Source organism: Pangasianodon hypophthalmus, chromosome 4 (genome assembly GCF_027358585.1).
Source record: "Pangasianodon hypophthalmus isolate fPanHyp1 chromosome 4, fPanHyp1.pri, whole genome shotgun sequence".
NCBI classification, from domain to species: domain Eukaryota; kingdom Metazoa; phylum Chordata; class Actinopteri; order Siluriformes; family Pangasiidae; genus Pangasianodon; species Pangasianodon hypophthalmus.
In genome coordinates, this window is record NC_069713.1 from 8,537,564 (window position 1) to 8,563,270 (window position 25,707).

General features: G+C 37.1%; 1 protein-coding gene across 3 annotated transcripts in view; it reads right to left on the reverse strand.

Annotated features, from left to right (window-relative positions):
- LOC113526350 (laminin subunit alpha-3) overlaps positions 1–25,707 on the reverse strand; it is a 106,087-nt gene that overhangs the window by 71,387 nt on the left and 8,993 nt on the right. For all 3 annotated transcript variants that reach the window (XM_053233138.1, XM_053233137.1, XM_053233139.1), the window contains exons 3-17: positions 19,792–19,909; positions 19,217–19,335; positions 18,654–18,824; positions 12,735–12,832; positions 10,669–10,784; positions 8,064–8,182; positions 7,879–7,969; positions 6,946–7,077; positions 5,669–5,722; positions 5,442–5,480; positions 3,384–3,518; positions 1,871–2,005; positions 1,624–1,761; positions 1,175–1,233; positions 473–572 (exon numbers count right to left, since the gene is read on the reverse strand). In XM_053233138.1, coding sequence (XP_053089113.1) covers positions 473–572; positions 1,175–1,233; positions 1,624–1,761; positions 1,871–2,005; positions 3,384–3,518; positions 5,442–5,480; positions 5,669–5,722; positions 6,946–7,077; positions 7,879–7,969; positions 8,064–8,182; positions 10,669–10,784; positions 12,735–12,832; positions 18,654–18,824; positions 19,217–19,335; positions 19,792–19,909 — 1,624 coding nt within the window. The remainder of the gene's footprint in view (positions 1–472; positions 573–1,174; positions 1,234–1,623; positions 1,762–1,870; positions 2,006–3,383; positions 3,519–5,441; positions 5,481–5,668; positions 5,723–6,945; positions 7,078–7,878; positions 7,970–8,063; positions 8,183–10,668; positions 10,785–12,734; positions 12,833–18,653; positions 18,825–19,216; positions 19,336–19,791; positions 19,910–25,707) is intronic.

Genomic DNA, 25,707 nt, shown 5'->3' on the forward strand with positions numbered 1-25,707 from the left:
CACCTACAAGAAACAAACTCCAAGAAACATTGTGAGTGACTTGTATATAAGGTAACAGTTGGTTTATAGACGTGTGTAATGTCAGGAGAAAATGATATGAACGGAATAGAATATATTTTAATCTAAGCCAATGGAATGGAAAGGAATTTATTTGAATAAAAGGAAATGGAACGGAATTTATTTGAATAAAAGGAAATGGAATGGAATTGAATGGAATAGAATTATCAAACCAAATGAAATGAAATAGAATATAAGGAAATTGATTCTTCAAATAAATAAATTTAAATCAAATAAAATTAATGGAATAGAATTGATTTGAGTCAAGGCAAATAAAATGAAATGAAATGGAATGGAACTGATTGGAATGTATTTAAATGAATTCAATTTATTTTGATTTAAATCAGATCAAATAGAATTGAACAGAATTAAGAAGTGTGTGTGTGTGTGTGTGTGTGTGAGAAGTGGGACTCACCAACACAGCCAGCTGGGTTTTCAGGATCCAGGTTCCAGTAAAGCGGTTTGCAGCGTTCACATTCAGGTCCCTCTACATACGGCAGGCAGATACACGCATCCTGTAACACAAGCCATGAAAAAGTTCAACCTGGAAAACATCACCATGTCAACAACACATTTGTAGTCTCTTCATAATCAGTCTTAGTTTTTGTGGAGAATCCACCATACAAGTCCTTGTACACGTTACTGTAAATATGATCACATATCAGAACAAGCTCCAGGGTTACTGATCGGAAGGTCGTGAGTTTGAATCCAGGTACCACCAAGATGTCACTGCTGCGTCCTTCAGCAAGATCCTTAACCCTTTCATGAGCTAATTGAATTATAGCCGAATCTACTGTCAGAGCTGCTGTAATAGAAGAATAATCAACACCTTCTGACCAATCAGATCTTTACAGATTTACATCCAACGTTCTGCCTTTATGCAGAAACTGTTACCAGCCTAAATTTCTGGCTTCTGAGTCAACTTCCTGTTGATAAAATAAATCCCCCCACCTTGTCTACAGCAAGATTTATAAAGGTAGTTAACTCCTCTACAGACACTTTCTCTAAAACCTCTTCTGTCATTTGCAGTATTTAAGGCATAAGACACAAAACTGAATCTGTGAAAACATGTCTCTGAAATCCGGAGTGTTTAAATCACCGAGTATGAGTGACATACCGTTAATGGATCCTTAGTGTCAACGTTCGTCCCTGCGGGATTGCAGGAGCTGTCAAGGTCTGAAAAATCATCACACGCACACACACACACACACACGCACACACACACACACGCACACACGCACACACGCACACACACACACACACGCACACACTTTTTAAATCACACGGTTTGAGTGACTGAGGAGAAAAAGAAAAACTACACACTCCGTAGTGTGTTTGCACACCAGTGTAGGCAGCACACACTACAGTGTGTATTCAGTAGAGCCGCATTCCTCTGAAGGTGTGGACACGGAGCTGTCACGCAGAGAAAAACTTCAACCCAGACTCAAATTCTGTCCATCAACACAATGCTAAGAATATTCCAAGAGTACAGCACGTGATGCATGTGGCAACAAGATGAGCGTGAGATGAAACTATGCTGCTGTAAATATATGATTCTGTAATTACCAAAGCAATCAGGAAAGGTCTGGTCAGGTTCGACGCAGCGGTCGCACCTGTGTCCTGTCACGCCAAGATTACACACGCACTGACCCGTATTTGGGTCACATGACCCATCAAGAGAGCCTTCTCGCAAACAATGGCATGCTGGAAAGAAAATAAGGATTTCGTTAATCTTGCAGGAAAGTCAACATCCTAATCATAATACAAAAAAACAACAAATTATTACATACAAAACAAAAGATATCACACGTACGGGAGCATGTCGGGTAAGAGTAGTATCCCATGGCGCATTGCTCACACTGCAGGCCGATGTAGTTGGGTCGACAGTGACACTGACCCGTTGGTTCACAGGACCGATCGGCCACCCCAGGCCCATCACATTGGCACGCTGAGGAGAGAAAGTAATTAAACAATTAAATCCAGTTTATCTTCCTTAATTTCAACTCAGTTCATTTCAATTAATTATAGTTTTATAGTTTCATTTATAAAATATACCAGATTTATTTTCAAACCAGATATATGGAGCTCAGAACCCAAACACAACTTTGTTTTTTCTTTTTATTCCAACAAATCCAACTCGACTAATGAGTGGCGTATAATTAGACAGGACAGGACAGGTAGGGTAGGGTAAGGTTCACTTCAGGAAGGAAAAATTCAGAAAGCTTCAGAAAGGAAAGGAAAGGGTTCGGAAAGGTAAGGAAAGAAAAGAAAAGGAAAGGAAAGGAAAGGAAAGGAATGGTTCAGGAAGAAAAGTTTGGAAAGGTTCGGAAAGTTTCGGAAAGGAAAGGAAAGGATAAGAAAGGTTCAGAAAGGTTCGGAAAGGTTCGGAAAGGAAAGGAAAAGAAAGGTTCAGAAAGGGAAGGAAAGGAAAGGAAAGGAAAGTTTCAGAGAGGAAATGAAGGGTTCGGTTCAGTTTGGAAAGGAAAGGAAAGGTTCAGAAAGGAAAGGAAAAGAAAGGTTCGGAAAGGTTCGGGAAGGAAATGAAGGGTTTGGTTTGGTTCGGTTCAGAAAGGAAAGGAAAGGAAAGGAAAAGAAAGGTTCAGAAAGGAAAGGAAAGGAAAAGAAAGGTTCAGAAAGGAAAGGTTCAGAAAGGAAAGGTTCAGAAAGGAAAGGAAAGGTTCAGAAAGGAAAGGTTCAGAAAGGAAAGGAAAGGTTCGGAAAGGAAAGGTTCGGAAAGGAAAGGAAAGGAAAGGAAAGGTTCAGAAAGGAAAGGAAAGGAAAGGAAAGGTTCAGAAAGGAAAGGTTCGGAAAGGAAAGGTTCGGAAAGGAAATGTTTGGAAAGGAAAGGAAAGGAAAAGTTCGGAAAGGTTCAGAAAGGAAAGGAAAGGTTTGGTTCGGAAAGGTTCAGTTCGGTAAGGAAAGGAAAGGAAATTATTTTTTTCATAACCACTAGCAGCTTGTACAAGACTCTAAGCTTTCCTCATTAACAAAAATTTCCAGACCTTTTCAAGTTGCTTTTTTTTTTTTACTATCTAGTCTGTTTAGTGTATTTCGTTTTCAAATTGTTTTATCTAAAAAGGAAAAGTACCAAACGCGATTTGCATTACATGATAAAGCCATTCTCTAGATTTAGAACCTTAGTGTCTTGAGTCCATAATACTTTGAGAACAGAATCTCCTTGCATCCATGCTTTTCCAAATCTAGAAAGAAGTGCATTTTTGTACCAATATTGGAGATTTATCATCGATAGGTTCATTAGGTTTTACACTGCAGCAGTGTGTGAGCTGTAAGCTGGTTGGTCATGTTTATTAAGTCTGAAAGCTCACAGTGGCAGTATGGGAAGGAGTGATGGCCCAGACGACAGCGATCACACCTCTGGCCTGTGACTTCAGGACGGCATAAACAGTGTCCAGATACACTGCAGATCTCTGGAACTGTACCACCTCGTTCACACACACATCCTGCAAAGAAAAACAATACTAGTGTTATTCTCTCTTCAGCACAGTGTCTTAAAGAAAGTCATCATCATCATGAGTATCATTATTTAATATTATTATATCCTCATGTGTGACCTATTGTTCCATATAAAGGTTAAACAGAGACTTTCACCAACCATGGGACTGAGATAATATTTTAATGACTTAAGACCAAATGATTAAACATTACAGTACATACTGTATATGTAGATTACAGAGTAACTGTACTGCTACAATCACGCATTTAAAATTGCCTTAACATTTAGATCTATGTCAATTCAATGTCAATACAGTAGTTTTATACAATAGGTTTTGTCTTTAGGGCACTACACAGGAAGTAACCTTGGCAGAGTGAGCCGAGTATAACGGCAATATGCGAGCCAAGGTGCAGTCAACAGTCCCTGCAAAACAGTCGCAGTTGGTGACTGAAACAATGGATCGGGGGGAAAAAAGGTCTTGGACTTTAGACCCGAGTGCTCTGCAGGAATGAGAATTTCCGAGAATTACCAGAGCTTCTCGTTTGGCAGAGCAGAGCAGAGCAGGTCTGATGAGGACGGGAATTAGTGTGAATGAGCCAACCGAGTGTAACAGCAAAGCCATTATATTAAAACCAAACAAAGCCTATTTTGTATTATTGTGGAGTTTAACCCAGTGTGGGAACAATGTTTAACGTCAATTAAGTTAAACAATAATGTATACATTTTATACAGAGTAACAATGAGAGAACGAGATGAAGATAGCGATCAGGCGAAAAGAGATGAAAAAGGAAGTGAGTGAAAGGAAAAGTCATTTGGTAAGACCTTGATAAATTCATAAAAATTGTAACTACTGTAAGTCAGTAATGATTCCTTTTAACCTTTTTTTGTACTTTATTAATGCTTCATAAAGCCTAATTCCTAATGATGTACTGCACTTACTTTACAACTACTAGTGACCTGTGCATAATATAGAATACTATAAACACTGAGCACTTCTAGTAGCGCCTGATACAGTTATTATAAGCTATAAGACACTATTAATTTCCTTTTTGCAATGTAATACGAAAATTAAATTTCAGATTAATTACAAAATCACATACAGAAACATTATTGAAATTGGAAAACTTTAATGAAGTCACATTGCAAAAAAACCTATGTCAGCCATTTTAAAATATAATAAAAACTGTGTATTTATTTATTTATTTTTTGCTTTTTCTCTTACAAACTTTCTGCAATTATGACAGAATTCGGATCACGGCACCATGAGATAAATCCGAAAAAAATTAGTTTCTTGGATGGTTGATAACGTGAGACGGTTCATCCATAACCTGCAAACAAATGTGAAGTCGCCAAACAGGAAGTGAGGGCATATCTTAGCAACACTTTTACCTAGTGACACCAAACTTATCACATATATTTAGCAACATGACCTAAAGTTAATGAACCAGCTTCGAGTTGATTTGCAAGTTAGGAGGGATAATGAAAACAGGAATTGATGCAATATTTCAGCAACGGCTTGACGTTTTGCCTTCAAATTTAGTATATCTCCTTGGGAACAAGCACTGATGGTCCCATTGGCTTCAGTTTTTTCTCCAGCACTAAGACGTGTTTGCCCCATTTAACTGCTGCTTTTTAGTTTTTTTATTGTTTATAAATATTAGAGTTGCCTTCTAATTATTCACAGGTCATTATTAGTTAGAAAGCTTGTCCAGTACAGTACATGACATTATAATTAATACTAACACTTGTGTTACAGCATGATTATAAATAATCAAAAGATGTTTACTATTATAGTTTATAAAAATGCTTACATGGAATCATTACCAACTTAACAAACAATGATAAACACAGTTGTAATGATTTATGAATACCGGCTTTGTAGAAATGTGTTAGTCATTTTAAGTGATCAGTAAAAACCGTGCACACTCACGCTGACAGTTGGGAGCACCAAAAAACCCCACAGGACAATCTGAGAGAAAGAGAGGTCTTATTTTTAACAACAGTTTCGTTAAATCATTTAATACTAAAAACATGTTCAGGCTTTGAGCGCATTCTTATAAAAATGTAACCGAAAACATACGTCTAACATTTTTAGATCTTTATTCTCCAATGTAATAATCGCACTGGAGAGAAAACTAAATTATGTCTGATACTTGCCAACAGCGTTGCCAGTTGGAGGTGCAGGAGTCTTAATCAGGTGATCTAGATATGCTGAAAGAACACAGAAATTCAGTCTCTGTTAAACGACACCAGCGTTTCATTTCAACAGAGTAACTAATGACATTCGGGAAACAGGAAGAGACTGGGGGTCAAGCTCCTGTTTCATTCTGACAACAAATTCAGCATAATATCGCTGTCATGCATTAATAAAGCATACTGCTCTTACTATGCTTCATAATAAATTATGTTTATTTCTATGATATTACTGCACAGCTCTGCACAGAACGTGATGAAAATATTGTTGTTATTGTTTATTTTATTATTTTTATCCTAAAATCTAAAGCTAATATCTAAAAGCTAAAATCTAACCTTTTTTGCTTTAATTCTAGAATTTATTTTCATTTATTATTTTCCTTATTCATTAATATTTTAAGAGTTTATTCATTTTCAACATTAATGAGTAAACAATTATTTTATTAACATTACCAATATTAAACAAGCACATATTTACATTGTTTACTCATTTATTTGATTTAATTCTATGTATTTTTAAAGGTTTTTTTAATGTTCTTTTTTTACGTCCGTCCATCCGCCTGAGATACTGCTTAGCGTGATATCTCAAGAACGAGTGATTGAATGTTTGTAGGATTAATATGGAGTTATCAACGTAACCAGCAAATGAAGTGATTCGATTTCAGAATTGATCCAAACAGGGTCAAGGTCACAGCAAGGTCAAGTAGTCTAGCTTCCTTCCTGTTTGAAGTGTATTAACAAAATAGTAACAAAAAGGACTCGGCATTAACATGAAGTTCTACTTGCTTGTCGTTTACTTTGTATCTTTGGAGAAACCATTAAAGCTTGAAATTAGAACGTAGAGCCTTCAAGTAGAAAGTTTTTAGAAAGCTAAAACCATTAATTCAAACAAAACCCTTGAGGAACCCCCCTTTTTTTTATATAAGTGTATATTTTAATGTAGATAGTGTGAAATTAATAATTAAACAGCCAATGCAGAGAGCTTAAGGTGGATGTAATTAAAGCTGGTCAGCTACTGCTAGTTTTGTAACTTCCTGCTGAATTACAGAACGTGACCCAGCGCGGTCACAAACAGATGTATTTCCTCTAAAGTTATATATAGAGCATCCGCAATCAGAGCTTTCGGCCTGTTTCCGTTCCTGGATGGCTTAGTGCAGAATTGTGATTATAATCAAGACAGGACATCTAGCAATCAGCCATTTGGCACCAGTGATTAGGAAGTTTCCTTAACAAAGACGTACGAGTGCACTCTGGGTAACCGTGGTAGCCTCTGGCGCAGCGATCGCAGTGGTCTCCGCTGTATTGAGGTTTGCACAGACATCGTCCTGAACCCATCTCACAGCCGCTCGTAGTCCTGCTGTCACACCTGCAAGCTGTTTCATACACATCAAAACAAGTTTAGGACAAAGTTCTGGAAAAGTAATGATCAGGGGTTCGGTTACGTTGCAGAAAATATCTCAAACTTTGAACTTCCTGTAGAGCACCATAAAATCCATTATTAAAAAATGGAAAGAATATGGTACGACCACGACTCTGCCTAAAAGAGAGCCCACCAAAGGTCAGAGACTGGAAGCATGGTGCTAGTCAGAAAAGTAACCCAGAAGCCAAGGATATCTCTCAACATGATGCTTCCACCACCATGCTTCGCCGTGGGGATGATGTTCTAATTATGATGAGTTTGGTTGGGTTTCCAAGGCCAAAAAGTAAAATCTTGGTCTCATCAGAACATAGAACATTGTTCCACATAAATTTTCAAGTCTCCAAAACTCTCCAAAACTCTGACTAATGCCCTGCTTACCTTCCTTAGTGTGCTCATTAGAACATTAAGAATAGATAGTTCAGATCGAGGTGTTTCTATATTTTTTCCAGATGTTTGACATAACACTCAAGTTATACAAACATTTTAATATCTTACACTTTGTATAACTCACAGGGTCTTTAATACATCGAATACATTTAATACTTGCCCTTTAGTTTCTAGAAAAATGTAAGCCAATATTGTGATATTCCAGAAATTGTCATATTAGTTGTATGATTATGATATAGTAAAGTTTGTCCAGCCATTTCTAATACAGATTATGACATTTTACTGAATATGAAAGAGACATTTATTCACACTCAGTGGTAAAGTGCGCTGACGGTGAAACTGTCAGAGAATGCAGAGTGATACGTACGTATGCAGCCCGTAGGAGACTCTCGAGGGACGCCATGTGGCCTGTAGTAGCCCTCAGCACACACTTCACAATTCACCCCAGCTGTGTTATGCTGAACACACACGATATTGAAGATTAAACAGGATTTGTTATGCAAGAACAGACTTTTTTTTTTTTTTTTTTTTTAAAGATTTCAGGATTCCTACCTGGCAGTTAATGCACACGCCTCCACCATCGTACCTGCCGTGTATGTTCAAACTTGCTCTCCTGCGCTCCACCTCAGCATCATAATAACAGTCAGTGGCATGCGAATGGCATTGGCAAGCTGCAGGGGAAAGAAAAAAAAACATGCTTACACATACTGTACATCCACAAACGTGCCCACAGCACCACACTCAAGACACAGCAAATTGTTTGCTACTGAAATCATGAGACATGTTGATGATGAGTTTCACACCTGGATACTAGATCTCTGACCTGATGGAGCACATCTGGTTTCAACATCAATGCAGGACATGGCATAACTTCCTAATTTACACTCATACTTCACGCTTCATGAAGCATTGTAAAAGATTAGCAGAGAGTATGCATAAACATTATACTTAAGTGATACTTGAGTAGAAGTTGAGCAGAAGTTTAAAAAATCCATAATTACAAATCCATACTTAAAGATCAAGAATTTACTGGTCTTTAAGATTAAAAGTAAAGTAAATGATTTCAGCTGAAGTTAAGTCTTTTTTTCCCCCTCACTCTTGACTCAGGTTTGTGTTTGTTCTTCTTAAAATTCATGCAAAATTCCTTTTCCTTTTCTCAGGTTCTTTTCTCCATTAAAATAATTATAATTTACGAAGAGACAGTGACACTAATAAGCAAATTAAGGCAAAATTAGTATGGATTTGATTCTATGTTTCGAAAATATGCGTGGCAGCCTGGGAAAACCCTTCACATGCTGAAATTTTGATATTTAGTACTATATATAGTTCTGAAAAATGACAGATTTTACAGTTGTTTAGGTGCCATTTGCATTGAACTGCCACCTTTTAAGCATTTCTACATCATTCTGGGGAAATATGCAGTGGGGTCCGAAATTCTGAGAGCGCTAGTGATAACGCTTCTATTTTGTATTCTTTTCAAAATTAATACAACATTTTTCATTACAAATGATATTACTGACAACAACTTAGAATCTTTGAAGTATTTACATGAATTTCAGAGTTTCTTAGCACTTTTTATGTCCCCTTTTCGCATTAATGACAGTGTGCACGCAAGCTGGCATGGAATGGACTCCACACGTTTTTGCAAAACCTTATGATCCATTTTAGATCAAATCCATCATCTGAACACATGCTTCAGTAGAAGAGATTAGACATGGTTTTCCCCACACCAACTGTCACACAAGTGCTTAGTTTTTTCAAAAAAGTTCAAATGCATTAAACTGTAATTGACTGCATGGGTAACAGGGCAAAGATTTACAGTTATGAGCTTGTAAGTAAGTAAGTCCTTAAAAAGTCTAAATGAAAATGAAAATGAAGAAGTAAACATTGGTTTTTTAATGGAAATATAATGGAGTTAAAGTACAAGTATTCATTTTCTCTCAATAAATCTCTTGAACTGATACTCACGTGTAGTAACGAAGAAAAAAAAAATATTCTTCAGCATGTTGGTCTATTTTCACCTCGGTTAACACGAGTTCACCTACATTACATACAACGCCTGCTGACAGTGGTCCAGAGTGATGCAGCGGCGCTTTAGTGCTTTAGTCTGTCCAGCTCTCACACATCCTCATCTGTACACTCTGTTCAAACAGATCAGCTTCCAAAGCGCCAACTTTCATGCTAGTACCACCATCAACACCATCGTGCTTGTCATCTCACAGATCGTTAACTAGCCGAGCTGAAACTCAGCATCGTATAGCTGCATTGCATTCTGGAACTTTGAGTCCACTGTATACTGTTTCCACTACTTCTCATTAGTATGACATTGAACATTGCTGGTAAACGGTGAGTAAGAAAAAGAAGCTCTTTTGTTTTTAGGAGCTAACAGTGAAATCTGACTGATTTTTTCTCCTATTAAGTGCCATTTTAACTGCGCTAACACCAACAATGTCAGCGTATGACCTCAGAGCGACACAAAATACAGCATCAACCAACAAATCACTAAATCACTGTCACTAAACACATCACAAATATTTCAATATAAACATATTTAATGTGTTTCAGGGTGGAGTTTTCCTTCAAGTCTCTTTTTCTACCCTGAAGCTACTCAGCCAGTGGAGAGATGACTGTAGACGCCCAATGTGCCAAAACGGGCCTGTGTGTTCTTGCACTAGTCCGGCTTAAACAATGCGTCTGAGCAACACTGCTTAGGGCAAGAAAAACCCAGCATAATTCCATCTTACACCACACACACACACACACACACACACACAAGGAGACACATACAGAGACACCACACACACAGGGAGACATGTACAGCAGCGTTTATATCAGTAAGTCTCAAATTTAATCTCTGAACGTTAGAAATTAGCCATTTTTTCTGCTGTGTACAGACAATACACAGTATAATCAACAAAGTAAACCCAAATTAAAGCACGCAGTTATAGGAAAATAATCAACACTGGGTGGTGTAATATGGAACCTGCCCAGAGTTAATTATTTTCCTCTAACAGCATGTCCCTGGAGGTCTGAGGCAGAGACGCTACCTGCTCACACCCATCAACGTAAACGTTTTAATCCATAGCTTTAAAAGCAATAACAATAACTGACATCAGATAAATATCAAATCTCATCAGCGATAGAAACTAAAACTTACGCTCGCACTCATTGGGACTGTCGGCCGTCCCCGCACGCCACGCCTTCTGGTGGTATCCAGGGCAACAGAGGTCACATGACTCACCGCAGGTGTTGTGCTGACACTCGCACTGAAGTCTGAAGACAGACAGGACATTTATAATGCTGCAAAACTTTTAATATGAGAAAACTTTAGACGTTTAAACGTTTGAGACTGTGCCAAGTCCTCAGATCATCCAAGACCTTTCATTTTAATTTTAATTTTAATTTGGCACCTTTACACACTATTACACACTACATGTAATACTTTCAGTTCTTCTCCATGAGACATTTCAAAGCATGTATAAAAATATATAAAAATATATATATATATATATATAGAATTAAAATTCCAGAGCTTTTTATCAGGTTGGAATTTGGCTTGGCTAAAATCCCAAAACATCAAAGATACAGACAGTTTTCATATTTTCATATCCAGGAGGCAACCTTCAAATGAATTCCATTATAAATACCATCTCCTGCACAATTAAAGCACCAGTCATACTCTATTAACCCCTTAAAATCCAAAAGTGTTATTCAGTTATTCATATTGAAGCACATTTAACCCTGCGTTCACACTAGCAAGTAACTAGTCACTCACGTCGCTTGTAGTTAGTTGTACTGTTGTCACTTTTTTCAGCTGATGAGAAACAGTAGTAATGTACAGCCTACAACTAACTACACAATTTACTTTTGTTTATATGTTGCTAATCGTCATACTAGCACTAGCATTGTTTGCAGATTAGCAAAGCAAGCTAAGTGTACTAGCTACATACACTCACCATAGGCACCAATGATCTCGGGTACTTCCTTCTAAACTTCTTCGTAATGTCTCTATACACGTTTAAAAAGAGGTCGTATGTAACGGGATGAGATGAAACAACGGTTATAAGGTTTTCCTTCATAAAAATGGGAACTAAAGCTGTGAATGGGGAACTGAAAGAAACACCAGACTACACATTTCCATAGGATCGTTCCGAGGAATTATTAGAGACAATCGTTTGGATTTGTTGCTTTCCCAAGTCATACACAATTTGCATAGAACTGAGAATCTCAATTCAAATGAGAATTTTGACCATGACATGATCACCTCTTACAGAATTTGGTTTGTTTATCCACACTACCAGTTTTCAAAAACCTGAGATTCTTATATTTTACTGTTTCACTATTATCATCACAAGCAAAATACAGAGTAGCACTTAGACAAGGAAAGATAAATCTGCGTGAAACGTATTAAGTGCTCGCTCTCGGATCCTAATGCCACTCTAAATGAGTGTTTTATTAAAAGCAGGCGTATTTGAGGAAATCACCATTAAACCTAGAGATAAAACACTCACACAGAATGCTAGTATTGACCTTTCTGATTAGATCTAGATCATGCAAATACAATAAAGTCATTTCTAAAATTTCTTAATTCATAATTTAATAATAAACATATCTCCATTAACTTAGACCTGTTTCTTGGATGGAATTTTTAGAGTATTTAAAATGAGTTTTTTTAAATGCTAAAATATCAGGTGTTCATTAACTTTTGTCCAACATTTTTATGATTATGGTTTATTTATTTTAGGAATTTATTGGATTGGATTTGACATATTTTTCAAACTGATTCACTGCTATATTTTTTAGCAGTACATTTTTTATACTTGTCTATCTTTATGATGAAGAAAATAAGCACTAGCATAATGTTTTTTTAAAAACACATTTTTTAAAAAAGTATTACAATTACAATTGATCCTAACAAATGAGATGTATTGACAGCAACATCTGTTAAACAGCTTTTGTAATAATTAAGGTTACAAAAACATATTACACTAGTATTGGGTATCGACTAATAGTCAAGGCTCTGATATCGAAAAATATCAAAATTGTTATTTATGTCTGACTGATTTTTATACCGTCATCACTGCCATAGATCTCTGAACCTGAAGGCTTATGAAAAAAAGAATGACAGAAAAAATATCTGTTCTCTAAAGCCACGTACGGTCCAGATGTTGTTCACGTAAGGACACGTTCAGCAGTGTTATCCCAGTGGATACTGTTACTCACTGATCTTGCCGGCCTGGCACTCGCACTCCACATGCATGGGCATGGCCGTGGCACACACACCGTCCCCCTACGCTGATGTCTTTAATGCTGTAATAATACTGCAAGAAGAGGAGAGAGAGTTAAAAAGCATGAAAACACAATTCGCATAAGTGTGAAAGTACAAGTATTGAGTACAAGTATTGTTGAACCAAATTAAAGCTCAATTTAAATAATCTAAAAATAAAACAAATACAGTGACAGTACTGACACTGTGCGGGAAATTCTGATGCTTTTTACTCACACTGATGAAATCATATTTAATATTTGATTATGGTGGTAATATATTACAATCCTATCAATTATCAGCCAGATACTTTCATATCAGTATCTTGATGTTAATGCAATTACAACAGGCTGTTTTTTTAAATTATTTATTTATTTATTTATTTAAACAGAGACTATGGAGCCTGCATAGTGAACCAGAAAAAATTAAAATTTCCCCCAGGCTGTTTTGGATAGAGGTTAACGGATATCTTATGGTAACCTGAAACTGTGTGTGTGTGTGTGTGTGTGTGTTCAGGCTTCTTAACCTGTATTTATGCATTATGCTGGTATGTGACTGGTATGTGGTGTGAGGAAAGTTTTTTTTTTGTGAAAAAAAAACTTATTTTTTAAATTTTCTGATAGTTTACATTTATTTAGACTATATAACTATGTTTTGCTTTGGATATTGGGTTTGTGCAATATCTAATACATAACATTTATTTTATAATTATTTAATTGATAGATTTATTAAGAGAGATTGCACTTCTACTGTTGTATTCTACTGGTTTTTTGTTTTTTTAAGTATGCGTGTATATATGGGAAGGAACCTGTCTGTATGTCTGTTTCTACTGTGATGACTGCTACTACTTATTTTCTTTCTAGAGATAAAAGAAAATCTGAAAAGTAAAAAGAGCCAAAATAAGTCTAGTTACTGTGGTAGGTTAGTGGAGTTATTTAAGTATTCCAATAATACACACATCAGAGGAAACCATATATAGACAGCAAGTGTCTCTCTGTCTCTCTCTCGATCTCTGTGTGCAAGTGTGTGTGTGTGTGTGTGTGTGTGTGCAAGTGTGTGTGTGTGTGTGTGTTCACTCTCCACCCACTTATCTTGTGTTACAGAAGCTGAGTAATCAAAATTGCACCACATGAGTCCAATAAATCTTTTGTTCCGCATGCACTCCAGGCTAGTCTACAGTTTCCGAAGAAATATATATATATATATTTAAAGATAAAACAATGTCTATAGTATTGCAGAAAATTTACATAATGTTACATAATATAACTTAATATAATACATAATAATATAAGTCTACTGTGTCTAAGTATAACAATTCTTTTAGAACGAGGACACTTGTGACTTTTTCAACAGGTGGAAGTTGTCATGTTCACATTACCCATGTGTGTTGAGTTTTACAACACGTAAAAACTTGGTGAGAGAAATATACTGCCAAATCACACCATGTATTCAATATACACCGGCCCACAGTATAAGGAATAAAACACTTAGGGTGTGCTGTTACAGGAAAATAATCAACAACCAACAATGATCATTTTCCAACCACAGCATGTCCTGAAGTGTTTTGTTCCTCTTATACCACAGCAATTTGCTAATAATTACAATTTTTTTATTAATTAAAGAACAATTCACATTTATCCTCTTATGGTTACATTTAATGTTCCGTCTCTCCAGTCTCTGGTTTTATTGTCTTTAGAAATATCACCCAGTAGCCTCACTGGTCCTGTTATCCATCCACAGAGCTCCGAGCTGAATTTACGATGTATTTGTTCGCTAATAAATTGTTCCACACTGGTCATGCTTTTTCTCCTGCGCTGAAGCATGTCCGACTCCACAGACCGGTGACGAAGGATCTTACTGACTGCCCAAGCAGGTCTAAACACTCTCCTTGAGTGCATGCATTACTCTACACTCGGCTTGGCATGAGGCTCTTGGCAGGCACACGGCCAAGCATGAAGGAATGTTAGAGCGGAGGGGAGAGACAGCGGAGGCCAGACGACGTCCTGTCAGTAAACAGAGACATAGCACCTGAGGCAGGACCGTTCCTCTCAGGCACACGCAGAGTCACGGTGTATAAAGTGTACATTTTCAAAGGGTCATTGAGGTAACTAAGGACAGCCGTTATACGCAACTAACCCTGGATAGCTAGCAATATTTCCTATGCATCATTCTCAAAAAAGAGGAGACTAGCCTTAGCACAACAGGTGACTCAGACTAACCTGCACATCTCATACAACTCATACAAACTCATACACAATGGGATTCACACTCCTCAGACTCCATTATCTATGTAGGAATGGAATAGGAAGTGTGAATATATCTTCAAAGTACCATCAGGCAGGAAGGGTGTAGTCAAGCGTGGTCTGCAGACAGAGAGGAGGCGGGTTGAACGGGCAGGTAAAGCGGGATGATTCTCACCTGTGTGCGTTTATGGCCAGTTTACTTAAGTGCTTTGTTTGTCCTTTCAGTGAACTGAGAGATTGTAGCTGAGAGAGAGAGAGAGAGAGACGAAAGCTGCGGAGTATTGAGATGACATTTGGTTTGTTGTTTTTTTCTGCTGAGTTTTTGAAAACACACTGAAAAATGTTGGTGAGAAAATAAATGGAACCTGATGTTCTGACAAAAATTCGCCTGTCTCCTTCCTGAGTCTTTCACACCTCGACACACACACACACACACACACACACACACACACACACACACACACACACTGGGTTCTACATACCAATTACAAAATTCAAATTGAAAATGAATGCCCTTTTAATCGTATTTACTTTTTTTTTTTTACTCATCTCATTTTCCTTTAGATCGAACACGTACTTGTTTCAAAAATCTAACTAAACCTCTGCACAAGTACCAAATTCAAACATATTCACCAAGTCTGACAAGTCAGACTTCTGGAAGTTTCTAGACAGTCTGATACGTTTCATCATGAACCGCGTACTTTTACAGAAAGCAGTAATGAGACTTATTTCCCGCAGCTTATCAGCAAACGTGAGATGTTATCATTTACTCACCACTGACTGCTTCAAACAAAACTCTAATGACCTTTAATGACAAGACTAAGTGAAGTTTTTCTTTTTTACTTCAGTGGCTGTGTCTGACTCTCAAAAGCTCATTGTGTAGCGGCCTTCAAAAGAACCAGCTCAGAGAAATGGGGAGAGCTAATCAGATTGCAGCCTTCAAGATCCTGAAGCTCGTTGCCAGAAAAGTTCCATGAGCCATTGAATGTCCAAGGCTGAGACTAACATTCTACATCTGTAACATGACTAATGTTTTACGTCTCTCGTTGTGAAACAGTGAAAATCTATTAACATGTAGTACTGTGCAAAAGTCTTAGGCATATGCAAAGAAATGCTGTAGAGCAAAGATGCCTTCAAAAATAATGAAATTAAATGTTTCTACATTTTAAAAATATATACTATAAAGAGCAGTAAACAGAAATAAATGAATTAAAGTCAATATTTGGTGTGACAATCCTTCGCTTTGAAAAAAATAGTAGTCTCAGGTGCAGTGTGTGCAGTTTTATAAGGAAATGAGCTGTAAGTGTTACTGAGCATCTTACAGAAGCAGCCACAGTTCTTCTGGAGACTTTGACTGTCACACTTGCTTCTTATTTTTGCAGTAAAACCCAGCAGCCTTCATTATGTTTTTTTGTCTGAAAAGTGTCTCTTATGTAATCTGCTGCTTTCTTTACTGACATACAAACATTTTTCTGTAACATTTAATTTTGTGCTGGAAAACTAATGTCTGGAAATCTAAAATGTTTTTGTACTGAATCAATAATGTAGAAATCATAAAACAAAAATCTATAGCAAAGTTTGTACTAAAAAAAAATAGGGTGCCTAAGACTTTTGCACAGTACTGTATGTGACGCAATTTTTCAAGTGTGTGACTAATTTGAATGTTGTATTTTTTGCCCTAAAACAATAACGAGCTGAAACTGTTATCATGTGAGATGAGTTACCAAAATTACCAATTTTGTATGTAATTTTTTTAGACCACTTTTCATTAAAAAAAGGCTTTGGATGGCTTGGTCACTTATTCATCGGCTGATCCTTTTTAATTACTGCTCCCAGGCCTGAGCAGAGAGCATCCTGGGATACGGCTTAACTCAAGACAGAAGGGAAAACCATCGCAGTCTGCGTTACAGGAGACCTGGTATGTTTAATTACCTCCATGCTAATTACACTACAGGAACCTTTTCCCTGCATCCGGGATTTACGTCTCTGTACAGGATGAAGCTTTTCCTCCTGAGTCATCTTGCAGGGAAAGCACTTCTCTGTGCCGCGGAAATGCACGTCTAACTCACAGAACTGTAAACTCATTTAGAAAAATGAACACCACACACAGCAGACCAGCATGTCCATTAACCAAACATCCAACAGATGAAGTCAATTTTATCTATCATCTTTACTCAGCTCACTTTAAAATCTTGGATCTGTAATGATCCTTTGTGCAGCGCTGTTAACACACACACACACACACACACACACACTGGTCATGTTCAAACTCGTGACCATGTGCATGATAAGTGACGGAAAATCTGCTCTACATAGAAGACAAATGATCTCACCTGTCATAGCCCATATCACTGTTAGGTTAGGTCACTTTAAATAACTTTTAAATAACTCTGAATAAAATAAACAATGAAGCAGAATACTGAATAAACCCTTATTTATGGCTCTTGGACCAGGATGCGAGATAAAAGAGCTGATTTAAGGATCTGCTTTTGGTGATGATGAATCACTGTTTCTGGTTTAGTAAACACAAGTATTTCACTATTGCTATAATTATATTACTACTATATAACAATATTTTAATGCATTTGTGTTTTACCCAAGTGCATGTAAAAATGAATTCTCTTTTTATTTTTTTTTTTTTACTCATTAAATTTCCTTTAGATCTTTTTATGTACTTGTTACAAATCTCAAACACCATGACTGAATTCTTTTTTTTTTATATATTTTTATTTAAATTGAGTCATTTTTGCCTCTTTGAATTAACTATTTTATAATTTAAATCTACTTTTGCCCAGCTACCAAATTCAAATTCAAGTCTTGTGCATATTAACATATTTTATTATTATTATTATTATTATTATTATTATTTTTACCTACAGTATATTTAAAAAACCCAACCATGATCATCCTTCCTCAGAGAACATCTGTAAAGTTACTTTAATGAAAAGTGTCAGAAAACAAAACAAAACAAATAAATTTATATTTTAAAATATTTGAGTAAATATACTTCCATTTGGAATTGATTGGGAACCCTGTGTTAAAGTAGTAGGCACCATGGCAAAAATTCGAATGCCATGATAGTTATATGCATTATGATATTTAGTTTAGCAAGCAAAACACCATATACTGCATGCTGAAGTACTAGTATTGCGACCTTAAAAAAAAAAACAGAGAAAAATCAAGAAAGAAAATCATACTGTGATGCAGTTTATCACAATATTGATGTATTTCCATTATATTGCTCAGCTCTAAGTAATTTAATAGCTTTTATAGTTTAATATTGTCATATTATCAACATTGTTTAGCTTTAAACATCTCCGCCACCCGTGTGAAAGCTGCTCGGTAAACTTTCGCACTCAGAGTAGATCTAAATCCACTGACACACTCTTGTCTCACACAGGCTTTTATACAGAAGCTTTAAAAAACATCCCACGACTTTCAACAACTTTTTACGTAATAGTTTTGTGTTTTCAAGAATGAATTAAGAAGTTAGTCAAACAGAACAAATCCTGAATCAAGCTTCTGTTACCTAGACAGGGCATTTTGTTTCAGCTGTGTGTCAGTGCAAGCAATTTTACAATGACGTGGTGCATATTTAATGGCACACACACACACACACACACACACACTCACCCTGCGTGTCACAGTGGGGTCACGCTGAGCCTTGGAGATCAGATGCCCCAGCAGTGTGTTGGTCCGTAAAAAGTGCAGGCGGATGTTTGTGGCCTTCGTGAATTCCTGCAGAGCCGGAGAGTAGGCGAAGTTCTTCGATCCGGGACGACCGTTCACGAGAGACACGAAGATCTGAAAGCAACAATAATGTTATTAAATATGGACTAAAACACTTCTGGATGTGCAGTTATAGACAAATAATCAACAACAGGACGGTTACTGTTACTGATAGTACCCCAAAGTTGATTATTTTCCATCATCCTCTTATATATTCTTTTGTTCTTTAATCTGTTTTTTTTTATTAATGAATAACGTCATACTTTTAACAATTTTTGTAGCATTTACTGTCTGCAAAACCAGTCCACACTGCAATACTCAAAAAACTCAGGTTTATATGAAATTTTTACTTTTTGTATTCACAGCACATACACATCACATCCATCATTCATTATTTTTTTTTGAAATCACAGCCACTTTGATTTCTTTAAAAAAAAAAAAGAAGAAGAAGTATAACAACAACTCACCTCGCCGTTTTCTAACGGGACAATCCGTGAGTACTCCGTGCTACAGATCTGATCATCATCTACAACAGTCCTGCCATTAGGCTCCTTACCAAACCTTTCAATACAATCCTGTTTTGAATCTAAAGCAAATCAGAAGAACCCAATATATATTCTGCTTTAGTAACATACAGACATAAAACCCATCTTCTTCTCATTTCAAGCATCATGGATATTTCTAACTTTCTTCATCTCTGTGTACAAACACATGGGTTAGCCAGCAGCATAAAACTAATGGAAACAATGCTGGTTAACCCAACAATGTCCATAGCACTAAAACATGCAATTTTAGCTGCTAAATTCAGGGCACAAAAAAATCCCAAAGACTTTTTATACACCAATTATTAGCTCAGCTGTCTCGGTTACTGCCATAGCCTTTACTGAATGTTTTCTTACAATAAAATGGGTAAAAACAACAATCAAAAAAGTAAAACACTTTAAATTAAAAAAAGAGAGAAAATGGAAATAGGGGAAAAAAAAAACATATTTTTGATTTTAAAGATTTAAAAGTCGGTGTATACTGATGAACATCATCTCACGTGCAAAATACTGCCAGGGCGTGAAGGTCTTCCCGTGATCGACGGAGCGCTCGAGCACCCACAGATCCGGCCGTGGCGAGTTGGCAAACTTCACGATAATGTAAGCGACATGGAAAAGCTAGAAAGGAAACAAAAACAGCGGTCACAGAGCTGCAGTGCTTGAATGAGCGCAGATTTAACTTCTACAGTCATCAAAGTCGCATCACCGTGTCTCTCTTAACAAAATCAAGCTGTGATGGGATCTTAATCACTGTCGTTTTCCACACACACACACACACACACACACACACACACACACACACACACACAGAAAGTTGCTGGAGGTCAGTTTAGGTAATGTCTTGGTATATCTAATTGCTTCTATACCTGTGAAAACCCATGTGCTGAGCTTGTCTTCTCCATATTATTGAACTCAGTGGTAAATCTAGACACTACAGAGACCTGAGGCCCATAGTGACCAATTTTATTTTTTTTTTTCCCCTCAGTGTACTAACCTGGGTCGGTTGATATAAATGGGCTAGCCGGGCTAAGCTTACCCTCTATTTCAAGGATGCATATAGTCTAATGCTGCATACAAATTAACTCGGAAGCAGGAAGTCAAAACATGGATGCATCCATTATATGCTCGTTTGTTTAATAATAAAACCAAAGCCTGCACTTTCACCTGAGCTGAGGATCAAACCAGGTCGCTGGCATTGTGAGACAGCAACAGTTTCCTCTCTGCTATTATACTACACCTGGTTTATCTAACTTAATTTTAACACTAGAGTCTTTCTTTGCATCAGCACCAACATCCTCACGAGATTTCATAATGTAATTGGATCACGTTATTACTACATGAATCGATCACATTCACTTTACATAACTGAGACAGGTCATTAAAAACGTGTTTAAATTAAATTTAGTATAAGCAATTAAATCATATTTTGAGGAGAAGCTTAATATTTTTTATGTAAACTATTCGTAATATGATCTCTTAAACCAGACCGACCGCATTTTCCTTTTTTTTAAAGCTTAGTAATGCTTTGTTATCTTATTGTGTTCACCTATTTTCTGTTAGTAGCGTCTTTATGTTTATATATACTTTCTGTATATACGTACTTTCTTTGCACTTTCTGGTTTTGACCTTCGGCTGTTTTTCCTCATTTACTGATTACAGATTATTCTTGTTTGATGCCTGTGTTTTTACCACCAATTTGGATTCTGACTGTTTTTTTATTATGTTAATTAAGATTACTTAAGATAATAATAATAATAATAATAATAATAATAATAATAATACAGTTTATTTCTAAAGCACTTTTCTAGACCTAGATAGATAGTCTCTTTAGATAGTCTAGATAGTCTCTTTTTTTTGGCAAGACCTCCCCCCACTCCTAAAAAAAAAAAAAAAAAGATATGAGATGTAGCTCTTTTTGCAGCTGTTAACATTGACACTCCTATGTTGAGAGATGCACTCAAATTTGGATCTTACTATACATGCCATCTCCTAGGAAAGATCGGATTTGTGAGTTCACACACAGCTTTGAAAAAAAATCAGAACTGAGAAACAAAACTGGTGATCTGGACATGGCCTTGGATTTCCATTTATCGTCTTTGATGAATTGCCCTGTGTCTTGTTCACACCTGTGTGTTAAGAGGGATGGCATGCATACGTGCTGTCACACTGGCTCCTGCAGACGATTGTAGGCGAAGTCGGGGTGTGTGAAGAGACATGTCAGCTACACACAAATTCCTGAAATGGTGTTACATACCGAACACAACACCCCTATACACCCCTTACACCCACCCAACATACTATCATTCATGCCATGTCACTCCCATGCTACAGAGAGCAAGTTCCAACAACAAATCACAAACATTTTCTCCATCTTGTTGAGTTTAACGATGACTATGTATAATTATATTCCTTCACCAAGGATGATGGTACTAATAAAGTAGATGTAGCGGGACATGAATAACAGCAATACTAAAGAGTATAAGAATTAACGCTAAAAAAGCATTTGCTTTATATTATTAAATTTTCTTATAAAGGAAATCTGCATTGTGCATTTATTAATCATTTAGTAATATAGTTCTAATTATTTAATAGTCATAGGTATACAGTTTATACAGAATTTTTAAACAGTGTTATAGAAAAAAAAGGGATGAAATATGAAGAAAAATAGCAAAAAAAGCCATTTAAATCATTTAGTTTTATTTATAATAACTACCTATATGTTTCTCTTTCGGCTGCTCCCATTAGGGGTCGCCACAGTGGATCACTGATCCGCGTATATTTGATTTGGCACAGTTTTTATGCTGGATGCCCTTCCTGACGAAACCTTCTCCAATTTTATCCGGGCGTGGGACTGGCACTAAGAGCGCACTGTTGCACATTGGGGTTCGTTCCCTGGCCGGGAATCGAACCCGGGCCGCAGAGGATATGCAAAGAAAAGAATTTCACTGTGCTGTAATGTATATGTGACAAATAAAGGCTTCTTCTTCTCTTAAATAAAAATATAATAATCAATAAAATCCAGTCATTATCCACATTGCTCTTTAATTTGCTTTTTGACTGAATTTTAGTTGTCAGTGTTATGTTGTCTTTGCTGCATAAATAAAAATTATTCAAATGTGTTCCAGTAGGTTTTCTTAGTTGTTTTTATTTTGTAAACTCAGAGGCATTGTGTTAAAATGCCTTCTACACAAAGCATTAACTTTTAATCCTGAAATGTATGAAATCAAACACCATACCAGTCCCTGTGTATGCTGTTACTATAGAAACAATATAACATAGATAACATATTAGAAAGTGCTGTTATGGAAAATTAATCAACACCTTCTAACCAATCAGAATGGAGCGTTCATCACTACTGTGTTATAATGTAAATTTCACACAGCGATTGATTTCACACCTGTGATTTCAGGTTCAGAGAAAGTGTGTGTTCAGTTCACTAGTCCAGTCCTGCATGGAGCAATAAAAACACAATACAAAAGGAACAACACACACTCTTGCCCTAACATGCACTGACTGAATAAGACATGCTACTTTCACATTTTTCAAAGCCAAACAGTCTTAAATCAACTCCTTTTGTTTGTCACTGCTTTACACACGCTGTGGGCACACCACATATACAAGGGTACAAGGGTCCTGCAGTGTGTTAGGAAAGAACGTGTTTGATCATCCGTCATGTCATAGCACACAAAGAATGTGACGGGTAAACTCAGCACACACGGGACATGTATCCACTTCTTTTATTATTGCCTTCCTCATCCAAATGTAGGCATTGGTAAATATTTGAAAAAAGGGCCAAAAGATTACAACCTGTCACCACCGCTTTAACCAGAGACTCAATTAACACACTTTAGCATCTTCAGGCCAAAGGTTCAGGAGTCATGTTCTCAACTCTAGGTTCAGGAGTCAACTCTAAATAGCATTTCAAGGAGAAAATAGACAGCTGTGAATTTCAACACATCCTCCATTACCTCGCTTTACTTTCTCCTGTTCAGGTTTTACAATGACATGTTTATAGTTCTGCAGAAATGTCAGGATGGAAGCCAGAGCTCAGGCTGGTATATAAAGATCCATATAAAGATCATACAAGCTTAGGAAAACTTAGGTAATCAGTGACGAAGTAATGATAAGCTACCTCTGAAGTACAAACCACTCCTTCATTAAACACTTTTTCCTGCTCACCAGCGAAGGTGGATGGGACAGGGCACCTTGGGAAGTGGGAGGAAACCGGGAGAACCCTGAGGAAACCGGGAGAACCCTGAGGAAACCAGGAGAACCCTGAGGAAACCGGGAGAACCCTGAGGAAACCCTAGGCATAAGGAGAACATGCGAAACTATACAGTGACAGTAACACTGTCAAAAATTCAAGACCTTGAAGCCGTGAGGTGGAAACTCTACCCACTGCATCACTGATTAAACACTCAATATAACAAATAGTGATTCATACACACTGTAAAGGAAAGAGACGACCACTGAGCAGATTGTTATTTGAGCTGGTAGTGTGTTTGTGTGTGTGCGCGTGTGTGGGGTGCTGATATGAGTATATCAGTTGTATCAGCAGTGTTAGGTTATAAACACCTCCGCGTCACTGCTGTATTGAGAAACCACCTTAAAAAAAACATCAGAAACTGAGAATGAACGGAGGTTAGAGTAGGAAATAATTAACACACACTGTGCATGGAAAAAGACATTGTTTAGTATACATCAACAGTATAAAGATTACAATTATCATTTAGTTCAAAACTAAACAACATAACAGCCTTAATTTAGTAAAAGATTCACTGCTTTTTCTGCGTGTATATCCTTAGCGCAGTTCACTCACTCAACTGCAATGCTCTGTGGTAGCTAACACTACACAGCTAGCTAACCCAAGCTAACTAGACAAGATTTCTGAGCTGATTTTAAGCCATTAAATGTGTGTCCATTTAAGTTCAATAAAAAAAATCATGTCTCATTTTAATTATTGATTAAAATTCTGATGATGTGAGGTTTAATGTGAGGTTTTCATTACAGCACGTTTGCTAACTTTCATGTAGCTTGTTCACTCAGGCGCTAGTGTCACGATTAGCCAACCATGCTATTAGAAATGTAGATTCTCTCTGTGTTTAAGAGTGTACTTGAAGACCCATGGTTTAATGTCTTTTCCTGGTTTATCATACCTAAATCACCTCACTCATCACCTCATTATCAGTTAAAGTTTAATCAGAGCGAGACTATGTGGCACCCGTGTGTGTGTGTTTTGCTCTAGACCACAGGCTATTTTGGACATCTGTATATTGTATGTGAGCTCAGTGATTAAGAATGCTCCACAAATGAACAATCACCTGATGTCGCTGCAGACAGAGACAGACAGTTGTTACGCTCGGAGCCGGACCCCAAAGCAGCAGGACGAAATGAGGCCTTTAAAATAATATGAGCAGCATTAGTGTAACTGAGGGAGACAGGTGGCTGGGAAGGCCGTCATGTGGCGAGACGGATTTCTATTCTACTCTCACACACACACACACACACACACACACAACCTAAAAGGCATTATGTTAAATAACAAATGAGGTAAATATTTCCAAGAAAAGCTACATATACTTTCATAAGCCAGGTTACGCAAAGAGTCTTTTCCTCGAACAAATCAATCTTTGTGAGCTTTAGGCGTAACCACAAAATCCTCCACTGCACGCTCTTATATCTTCACCTGTGCGCATGGCTGAAAGGCTGGAAAAGGCAGGTGGTATTAAAGGTCAATCCCTAACAATGTTCCGTGCTTTAGCTCTGGACTCCCCAGTCCAAAAATGTCTCCTGATTCCAAGAAGAGTACCCGACGAACACAGAAATCATAAAAGCGCCACATAAAGGAGCAATATATTTCATCAAGTATTGCATTTGAGCATAAGACAAACACCTGTTAAGATCTACACCAAGGGTTTGAAATGTGTTTGGAAGTTTCAGACAGACTGTAGGATCGGTTTCGTATTGTTCATCACGTTCATCAGTACCACAGGTGCCGCTATTAAAGTTTCATAACATTTTCCACAACTTCAGCAAGAAGAGTCTACGGAAGACACTGCAGGAAGAAATGTCATCCATCTTGGAACGAATCAGCTTGGGAACACCTCATTTATACCAAACAGTCCAAGGCTTTACTGTCACTATAACAACCAAGAGAGCCGAGAGGTTCAAAAACAGATAGAGCTAAAAACTGTTCCACATCCACAACACTAATGCAAGCAATAAAGCAGGTCATATTTCTTCTACAGCTGTATGCAGTAGGTCAGTGATGGAAGGAAGTGTTCAACACTGACAACAACTCAAAAAAAAAGAGAAGAATGACAACTAAAGACAATGACGGGGTGGACAAACTGTTACAACTGTTTTTCACTTTTACATCACATTTTCCTGTTTTATTTTCTTTTTTTTTTTGTTTT